Here is a 10,554-nt window from a genome sequence, read left to right on the forward strand (position 1 = left end):
TTTTTTAAAAAAAGAGCATTAGCATACCTAAAAAATAATTCCTTAATATTCCTTAATATCATCAAATATCTTGTCCTTGTCCAAACTTCCATTTTCTCATACATCTTTGTTTTTACTTATTTATTTACTTATGGTTTATTTAAGTCAGGATTCACATAAGGTCAGTTTGTGATTGGTAGATATATCTCTTTATTTATTTTTTAAGCAATAGTTCCTTTCCCTCTCCTCTTCCCCCTTTTTAACCTTGCAATTTATTTATTAAAGAAACTGGGTCAACTCACTTGAATTTCCCATTGTGGACATTGCTAACTGCATTCCCATGGTGTTATTTGTCATGTTCCTCTGTCCTTTATGTTTTTGTCAGTTAGTGTTAGATTTAGAGGTTTGATCCAATTTAGGTTCATTCTATCAATCAATCAATCAATCAATCAATCATGTATCTGCCTGCCTATCTATCTATCTATCTATCTATCTATCTATCTATCTATCTAGAGGTTTGATCCAATTTAGGTTCTATCCATCTACTTACCTACCTACCTACTTACCTACCTACCTAGCTATGTATCTAATCTAGCTAGCTAGCCAGAGGTTTGATCCAATTTAGGTTCAATCTATCTATCTATTCACGTACCTACCTATCTACCTACCTACCTAATCATGTATCTTTCTTGGTAGTAGAAGGAATAATAAATCATATAGAATATTGTGTTCTTTTATCAGGGGCACATGATACCTGGTTGTCACTCTTCCTGTGATGTGACATCCATTGATGATCGTTGCCTAGATCTGTTACTTCACTAAACGGCGCAAAATGATGATATTCTAATTAAATCACTTCTTTTTGAGTTATTAGCTGGAACATTCTATTAGGAAAAGTTTTCCCTCATCAGTTGTTTTGTTACGCAGAGGAATAGTTAATGTACCAAGGGCAGGATAAATGCTTGATTTTTGCCCTTTATTTAAGAGTTTTTAAAGTAATAAGCTGGTCTCTGTCATCCTCCAAAGGGTGACAAATGAGTTCTTTTTGGTGTGCCTTGAAATATTTGATGTGCTTTAATCCATTCCAATTAGCTTTATCAATAGCCCATCTTTGGCTAGTGGAGGCCTCTTTAAGTTGAATCTCAGACCCTTTCACATGATGCTGTCTTTGATAGGATGCTTGCTTTATGACATGACTAGGGTTCTAGGTCCATCCCTTACACTTCCTGCCCCATACTTGGAACCAGTCATATGTATGATAAGCTTCAGAGATGTGATACTTAGAGATCATGAAGATCTGGGTGCTGTGACATATATTTATTGAACTTCAACAATGTGCCTGTGTTTGCATTCTGTTTTTCCCACTAAAATTATACTTGGGCTAATCTGTTGCTATAGGAATTTGACTAGAGAGTTGAAGGGGTGACTGTGAAAGATCAGATGTCTTCCTTTCGAGTCCTGTTCAAGGTTGCTTGAACATTTGATGGGGTCCAGCTCTTTCTATTTTAAAACGTTTTCCCCCTATTTCAGCCTTTTGCTTTGTTGTCGGTGTTTTCTACATTGAAATGGAAGCTTTGTTTTCATTCTTTCTTTTCCTTTTTCCCCTTCGGTAGTTAGGTAGTTTTCCTACCTAGTGACTTTGACTTTAGGCAAGACCTCAGGCTGTCACTAGGAGAGGAGGTTGGAAGCTCGGTTGTCAGAGTGGAGTGCTGCTGGTGGTGGGTCATATTGGTCACGGTGCCTGTGGCTGGGCCTTTCTGTTGGAAATGGATGCATGCCACCTAGGACCAAAACTCTTCTGCATGACTATGGAACGCATCGTCAGCCTCTGTGGCAACAGAAACTTAATGGTTAGGCTGAAAAGCAAAAGCGGAGAAAGATCCTCAGGGAAAGTACAATCCCTGGGTCAGATGGAAGATTCTATTCTAATTTAAGAGCTTTGAAAATGGAAAAATAAAATCCGAGCAGTTTATAATTTCCCTATTTTGCTTTTTTCCCTCCTCTTTCTTTCAGATGCAGTTCGAACATTAAGCAATGCCGAGGACTATCTCGATGATGAAGACTCAGATTAATTCCTTTCTGGAGCTTTGAGATCTAAAACTTCTGTTGCTTTTGCCATTCCAAAACTTTGTCTTTGCCGGAAAAGTGTTGGTAACTATAAAGAAAAGTATATATGAACACGGCAGTGTTGCACTGTGTTTGAGTAGAACGTGTAAATGAATTGTTCCCACCTTTGGTTTGCCAATAAGTGACTGGATTCTTGGCTGTATAAAATACATTTGTGTTCACCAGAGTAGAACAAGAAGAGATTATTTCTATTTATCAAGCAAAAGGAATTTTAAGATTTTTTTTTCTTTAAAAACAAATCAGGATTTTTTTTTTTTTTTTTTTTTTTTTTTTTTAGTTAAAGTGCTTTACCTTAATGGTTGAGATATTTTGAATGGATTTTTCAAGGGGGGAAAATGCTTATTATAATAATAAAACAAAATACTTAACAGAAAATCGTCAGCTATTCTGACAAAAATAAACATTTTGAGGACTTTATTTTTTTTGTCTGTTTCTGTGGTATCACTCACTGTCGTTAAGTAAAGCTTTTTATATTTAGGTAAGAACTGATTTTATTTTTTAAATTATATTTTATATTTATTAGCACAGAAGAATAATGAGAGCCACATTTTAGTTCAACTTCTTGTGTTAGCTTTGATCAAAGTCAGGACAATAATCATTGAGAAGGTGCATGTCTAATAAAATAGGTAAATTTAATAATTGTGAGACTTCCAGTTTTTATCTCCAAGGTTGTATTTAGAGTGGAGAAACCCAACAACTCATTACAGTTTCGCTAAGATTTGAAAGGTTAAAAAAATTTATTTCCTTATGATAGATGCCATACTTTTCCATATGGAGTAGTCAGGAACCATGAAATTTTTTGCATTCAGTTTTTTTAATAACATTGGTTTTCTCACAGTATGGATCTAGTTCATAATGATTCAGACTCTTTTGCTGAAACACAATTAGCATTGCAGGGAGCCTTCTGTACTACTGACATGACACTTCATTTGGCGTTCTAATTTTGTATCACTACAGGGATGATATTAAAAATGACATGGCCATTGGAATTTGCCTAGAATCCCGGCCCTAGGTCCAAAAGTATATTTTGCAAGATGATTTCAATGCTAATTTCAAAAAACACGTTGATGAAGAGAAGGAAATGTATGAAGAAGGAAGTGGGTTAGCTCAGGAAATGAATAACTGCCTCTATAAGAGTTTATTCTGTGACTGGTTTTTCTCTCTGTGGGAGCCTTGAGAAACGATACCCAGAGAAGCCCATTTGAGGGCTTTCAAACACCCCCAACTAAATTTTAGTAGAAGGGAATCTGTACCACTAGTGACAACAAAGTATGAACACAAATTCTGGCACCAACAAAAGAGGGCATTTTATTCTTAAAATAAATATGTTATTAAATTTGATTTAACCAGTTGTACTTCTTCTTAAACATAAACTTGAAGATATGAAATTCTTCCTGAAATTGTATCTATTCCCATAGATCCTTTAAGATTTTTCTTTAAAATGGGGCTTGTTTCTTAACAAAAAGCTTTTAGAGAACCCTGTAACTTTTTGTTCTTCTATACTTTGGGCTGGGGTAATTAGGATGGATTTCAATTAAAGACTCTTAATTTTTAAAACATGGGCAGAAATAATACAGCTTGTGTGGCTATAGACAATTTTTATCAAAATACCATGTACTTGCTTTAGATATATTATTTGTATATCTGAGGGAAAGAATAACATTATCAAACTTAAGAGAATTTTAGGAAGTTGGACAACTATAGTTTTTTTGAAGATGAGGAGAGTGCTTAGCTATGTGCATGAATTTTTGGTGAAACAGGACAACTCATTTAGTTGTGGCTGAAACTCCACTGGAAATTTTTTTGGTTTGTTTCTTGTTTATTCAGCCTGGCTAATCTGAGCTTTCTCAGAGATTGTGTAGTGCTGAACTCAGCAACAAAAATCAGTTCTAGGAATTTGCCACTGCTTTGACTGTGCAGAGGAGAACTCTGATTATGTTTTGGAAGTAACTTCAGAGGTTTTGCTGTAATCTGAGCTTGCTGACAGTCACTGTGGCCTGAACTCCTTTCTAGCGATTGCACCCTTTAAATAGGAAATGCCTTCCAGCTACTTGGGCAGTGCGATACTTGTTTAGTTGTAGGCCCAGGAGCCTCATGCAAAGAAAAATTCTTATCAGAGGTTCCCATTTCAGTTTTCTTTCTGGGCTGTTCTGTTGCACATTTTGTTGTTGTTGGGCTGACATGTATTACAGCATTTCTTTATGAGCCCCCATGGTTCCTCTTTTCAGTAGATAAATTATGTTATTACTCAAAGGGAAATGTTGAACAAAGCGATGGCGACTCCATTTTATTAATCTTAAAAAAAAAAACTGGAAATAGGCCGGGCGCGGTGGCTCAAGCCTGTAATCCCGGCACTTTGGGAGGCCGAGGCGGGAGGATCACCTGAGGTCAGGAGTTTGAGACCAGCCTGGCCAGCATGGTGAAACCCTGTCTCTACTAAGAAATACAAAAAAAAAAAAAACAAAACTAGCTGGGCATGGTGGTGGGTGCCTGTCATCCCAACTACTTGGGAGGCTAAGGCAGGAGAATGGCTTGAATCCGGGAGGTGGAGGTTGCAGTGAACAAAGATTGCGCCATTGCACTCCAGCCTGGGCAACAGAGACAGACTGCATCTCAAAAAAAAAAAAAAAAAAAAAATTGGAAATAATGCTGAAAATGAAATTTTAGGTAATTTGCAGATAATTTTAAAGATGGAAATGTAATTTTTCCACATAAGCCTTCTTCATAAATGTTTTTTATTGTGTAGAGTTTCTGATTTACTAATTTTCTTATTGTGAGCACTATATTTATCATCTTCGTAAATGATTTCTTTTCTGATAGGCTGTGGAACCTAACATTTACATCTGATTATCTGCCTTCCCTATTGACTCAGACTGTGTATTTTTTGTCTTGATTTTTATATTGTAAATATGTATATAGCAGGAAAAGATTGTATAGCCAAACTTTGAAGTGTCCAATTACTAAAAGTTGAGGTTTTAGTGGGAGAAATATTGTAAAAGATTCTGGTATTCCTGTTTGCAAATATAGCTTTGGTGAACAGTTTTCTCATGTGAAGGAAAAATTGCAGACCACAAATTTATGGCTTCTGTTTCCTTATTTCTCAATAACAAGCTTTTACATCTGCCCCTCCCTTAAAATGACATAAAATTAAATGAAACTACCATTTATGAAATGTCTACTCTGCCAGTGCCTGTGCGAGACATTTTCACAGACATGATGTCATTTGATCTTTGCAGTAACCTTAGGTGAGGAATGTTAATGCCCCAACTTTTTACAGAGACGCTGAGGTTTGAAGAAGTGAAGGAACTGGTTCAAGGTCACACTGCTTGAAGGTGGACACACGGGTCTGGGGAACCCACGCGCTATTGCCTGCTGCAACAGTCAGATGTCATCATTCACATTCTCTCAGAAAAATCTGCAGAAACAGGACAGCTTCTTTCCAATGGAAGCCCTGGATATAGGCATCTAACAAATTCAGCATATCTGCTAATCAATTCATAATTTATTTAAAATGACCCTAAGCACTTCCAGAGAAATTTTCACAAAACTTTTAGTTCCCAGTAACCCTAAAGAAATATTTAATGAAGCAGGTTTTACTCCCAAGTTTCCAAAATTTCCTACTCTGTACACATTAGAGTATGAGTAAGTATAAGAGAAGGAAAGCTTAGATCAGCAGCTATTCACTTTGCTTTGAGTTTACATTGCTAAGTTCAGCAGTTCTCTCAGAGGGTCTGAGAGCTCCTCACTTCTGTGTAACCATGAAAATAAATGCATCCCTTGGAAGGGTCAGGGGATGTGGTCTTACCTGAGTCTGGGAGCTCGATGTGTACGTGGAGGTAAGTAACTTCACACTTCCCAGGCAGTGCTGCTGTGTCTGTCGCCAGTGGCCAGTGGCTTGGGTTTCCCAGCAGGCTCAGCCTTTCTCCAGAGCTTGCACTGTGGGCAACTGGGAGCCACAGGGAGGCCAGGTTCCTCGCGGTGGCTGGAAAAGAACACTGAGGAAATCCAAAGGTATACATTAGCCTGACAGGAAGCAGGAAGGAAAGTGGAAGGAATAGACAAGGAGTGAAGAGGCTGAGCCTCAAAGGAAAAATGGTTACCTTTTCTAAATGACCCATAGTTCCGACAGAAATTAGTAGAATGCTTCGAGAAGTGGTGAGGGGTATGGGCTTTGGGATCACACTGTCTGGATTCAAGCCTGACTCTGCTGACTGACCTGTGACAGGTTACCTAAACACCCAGATTCCCTAGCTGTGCAATGGAGGAAGTGGTAGTATCTACTGCCTAGAGTTAGAAGGATTAAATAAAATCATATATGCAAAAGACTTAGTTCCTGAAAAACTCTACTGCTGAGCAGTTGCTCAGTTAATGTTGGGTATAACCATGAACAGGGAAGTCTGCATTAAAACCAGACGTGTGTTATACAAAGGAGCATGTCAACACGTTTTTCAGTTTCACCACCAATATTGAAGAGCAGAATTTCCTAAAATACTTTAAAAATGAGTGAAGGACAATGATGTTGCCTTCCAGTCATTTAGGTTTCTTTATATGTGGTAGTAGAGTTTTTTCTTTTTCTTTGTCTTTTCTCTTTTCTTTTTTTTTTGAGATGGAGTGTTGTTCTGTTGCCAGGCTGGACTGCAGTGATGCGATCTCAGCTCACTGCAACTTCCACCTCCCAGGTTCAAGCAATTCTCCTGCCTCAGCCTCCCGAGTAGTCAGGACTACAGGCGCACACCATCACGCCTGGCTAATTTTTATATTTTTAGTAGAGACAGGGTTTCACCATGTTAGTCAGGCTGGTCTCAACTCCTGACCTCAAGTTATCCACCCGCCTCGGCCTCCCAAAGTGCTGGGATTACAGGCGTTAGCCACTGTGCCCGGCCAAGTTTTTCAATATAAATGTACTTTGAGTTACAGGGAAGAGATATGTAACTGGAAAAGACCTGGTTATTAGTGTTATTACAGTAATTCAAAGATGAAGTAGGGAGATTGTCTCTGCCACTATTTCAATTTTATCTTGTTGCTTTCAAGTGGTTTGATGGGCTTGATAGACCTGGGTCTGATGTTTGATACATGATTTGAAATCAGAAAGGTGTTTGGTGTTACCATTCTGCTCTTACATGACTTCAAAATTCAGACAATACTATTATTCAAATGAATAGACTTTGCACCTTCATAGGTTCCCCTATAAAGTCTAAACTTGAAGAATTTAGTCTCACAGCGTCAATGAGAAAAAGAGAATTGAAGACACTTTAAAGTTAAGTATCATACAATCATCATTAACTTTGAACAACAAGGCGAACAAAAAAGAACTAAATTGCATATTTTGTTATTACCCATTTCAGAAGGGGAATTCCTGAGGCCACAAGAAAATGCTTCATGCCAACAGTGAGTATGAGATGTGGATGTGATGCCTGTTTGGACACAGGTTGGCTTGAAGAGTCACACAAAGCTGCTCATTGACTGAAACTAGAAATGGCTTTGGAGAAATTCATGGCCCTGAAAGCTCTCAGAGAGGGCATGCCACCCTGAGAGCAGGGTTCAGGGAAAGCTGGCATGCAGTCCTCTGTCATCCTGAGCCTGTGACATTGACCAGGTCCCTTGGTCCACATGATATGCCCAAAATTAGGATCAGGTGATATCAGCTCCTCCTTGTGTGAAGCAAGTTATCATTGCTGCATCAGTTTCTTAGAGGTCTTCGACCAGGACCTGATTTTTGAGCCTCGGATCACAGCTTAACCCTCTGTGGTGGTTGTGTCAACTTTCCAGGGTGTGGTACGCCTCATCTGCATCAGGACGCGTGACAAATCCCTGTGCTTAATCTCAGATCTGGGGCTCAGGTGGTTGGTCTCAGGATGAAAGAGCACTCGAGGGCCCAGCTGAGTATGTGAGTGTGGTCTGGTGTGGTGGAGGTATTCACTGGATCTTTAGACCTGCTCTGGGCAATGCTGGGAGTCTTGCTCTTCTGTGAGCCATTGCAAGACTGTTTATGTTTTAGCCACCATATATAGATACTGTATGAAGTTTGTGAATGCCTTTCTTCTGTTTTTGAAAATGGGAAATCATGCCTTATCAGCTCTCTCTCTCCCCATTTCTCATTTTTAGTTAGCAATAGTGTCTTGTATACTGCTGTGTGAATTCATTAATTGTTACCACTACCACTACTATTTATTAATGTATTTATTTTCCTCTGGTGTTAAAACTGAAACTGCTACTGCTACTTCTAACTACTAAGCAATTATTCCTTGCTAGGAAATCTCAGCAGGAAAACTATAACTGCTCATATGAGAATTGTTCTTCCATATTGTCTTTAAACTGTCCTCAGATGTCCAGTCCAGTGCCTTACCCCCATCCCCTTTTTAATAGCTGTAGCCTGAGGCTGGGAAGTGACTTGCTATGAGAAACATAAGTCAATACCACAGCTGACCAGCAAGTGAGGAATTGGAAGCAAGGGGTCTGAGATGGTTGTCACGAATATTTCCTTCTAGATCGTGCTGCTGCGTGAGACCATTTTCCCACTGTGGGCATGTTTTCCTTGAGTGAATTTTCCAGGTACTCTATATTCAGCACTCTCCTCCTTCCTTTTCTTTAATTCCATTTTAGCCACACACAGGGGAATGGAAAGGGCCTGATTAAATCAACTATTTTTTTTTTAACGTTTATCTTCTGAGGCTGGGCACGGTGGCTCATGCCTGTAATCCTAGCACTTTGGGAGGCTGAGGCGGGCGGATCACCTGAGGTCGGGAGTTGGAGACCAGCCTGACCAACATGGAGAAACCCCGTCTCTACTAAAAGTACAGAATTAGCCAGGCATGGTGACATATGCCTGTAATCCCAGCTACTCGGGAGGCGAAGGCAGGAGAATCGCTTGAACCCAGGAGGCGGAGGTTGCGGTGAGCCATGATCGCGCTGTTGCACTCCAGCCTGGGCAACAAGAGCGAAACTCCATCTCAAAAAAAAAAAAAAAAAACAAAAAACGAAACAAACAAAAAAAAAACCTTTTATCTTCTGATTTAATGTGGCGAATATGAGAAGAAATTGAAATGCCAACCAAAATGCCATTATGGAGTTTATAATCCCATGTTTTTTGGCCGTCCCCTATTACCTCTCCTAGATAAACAGGAGTTGAATGTCTTGTGTCCTGATTTTTATGGTCTCTTAGTTACTACAATAACAAGATCACTCAATCCCATGGAGTCTGTCCTATTACAGAATATCAGTGTTCACTCTGCTTTTTCTTTATTTCATCTATCAGCAGTGAATAGCACTTTCATGTTTAAGATGCTTCCTTTTAAAGTTGGAGAATAAGAATAAATGTGTTGAATGGCTTTGTTTAGTAGCAGCATTGTCCTTTAGACCCACTGAGGAATCTTAAGAATGAAATCATCATAAATAGGCAAATAGGTAATGTTTCAGTAAATACTTGTGGCGACTATGTTTCCTTTTTAACCAAGAGCCCAGTAAAATTTGTAATTACTTCAACTGAATGAGAACACAAGGCCATTTCATGTCCTTAGTCTTTATTGATATGCTTTGCTTATTTTAATGGCTTGCATGCATTTTTTATTGCGCTGTTGATAATGGTTTTACATAATTCATAATGATACACAATAAAAGTCTCATTGTGTTCACATTCCTTTGTGGGTCTCCTCTGTTGCATGTTGATTGTGGTTTAATACTAAAACTGTAACAATGTACATCCAGTACTGTTTCATTTTCCTTGTTACTACAAGCTATGTGATAAACTTACTTTATTCTGTATATAAGTCATTTTCATTTCTTTTTCAACATAATTTCTTTATTATGAAAGAAGCCAATACTTAAGTCTTAAGAAATTCTTATCATGTATTATTTTCTTATTCTTTATTTTATAAAATCTATGAAAATTCTTTCCTTATTTCTACCTCAATAAGAAGTTTTAAATTGTGATTTGAGGGATTGTTGATTGATTGATTGATTGATTGAGACAGCGTCTCGCTCTGTTGCCCAGGCTGAAGTGCAGTGGCATGATCTCGGCTCACTGCAACCTCTGCCTCCTGGGTTCAAGCGATTCTCCTGCCTCAGCCTCCTGAGTAGCTCGGACTATGGGTGCGCACCACCACACCTAGCTGATTTTGTATATTTTTGTTTGTTTGTTTTACAGATATGGGGTTTCACCATGTTGGCCAGGCTGGTCTCGAACTTCTGAGCTCAAGAGATCTGCCAATCTCCGCCTCCCAAAGTGCTGGGATTACCGGTGTGAGCCACCATGCCCGGTCAAGGGATTGTTTATTATTTGATATTTAAAAAATTATATCATGCAGTTTCCCATACTTTAAAAAAATTTTAAAGCCACTTTATTGAGATATAATTTGCATACCATATATTTTATCCATTTAACATATACAATTCAGTGGTTTGCAGTGTATTCACAGAGTTGTATAACCATCATTACTGTCTAATTTTTTT

At 38.6% G+C, this 10,554-nt stretch overlaps 1 protein-coding gene across 4 annotated transcripts in view; it reads left to right on the forward strand.

Moving 5' to 3' along the window:
• The window catches only part of OSTF1 (osteoclast stimulating factor 1), a 57,895-nt gene extending 55,372 nt beyond the window's left edge, over positions 1-2,523 (forward strand). For 3 of the 4 annotated variants that reach the window (XM_009244526.4, XM_009244525.4, XM_063713926.1), the window contains one exon: positions 1,993-2,311. In XM_009244526.4, the coding sequence (XP_009242801.1) occupies positions 1,993-2,051 (59 nt within the window). In that variant the 3' untranslated portion in view covers positions 2,052-2,311. 4 annotated transcript variants of the gene reach the window in all.
• The last annotated feature ends 8,031 nt before the right edge of the window (positions 2,524-10,554 follow it).

This window comes from Pongo abelii, chromosome 13 (genome assembly GCF_028885655.2).
Source record: "Pongo abelii isolate AG06213 chromosome 13, NHGRI_mPonAbe1-v2.0_pri, whole genome shotgun sequence".
NCBI lineage: Eukaryota > Metazoa > Chordata > Mammalia > Primates > Hominidae > Pongo > Pongo abelii.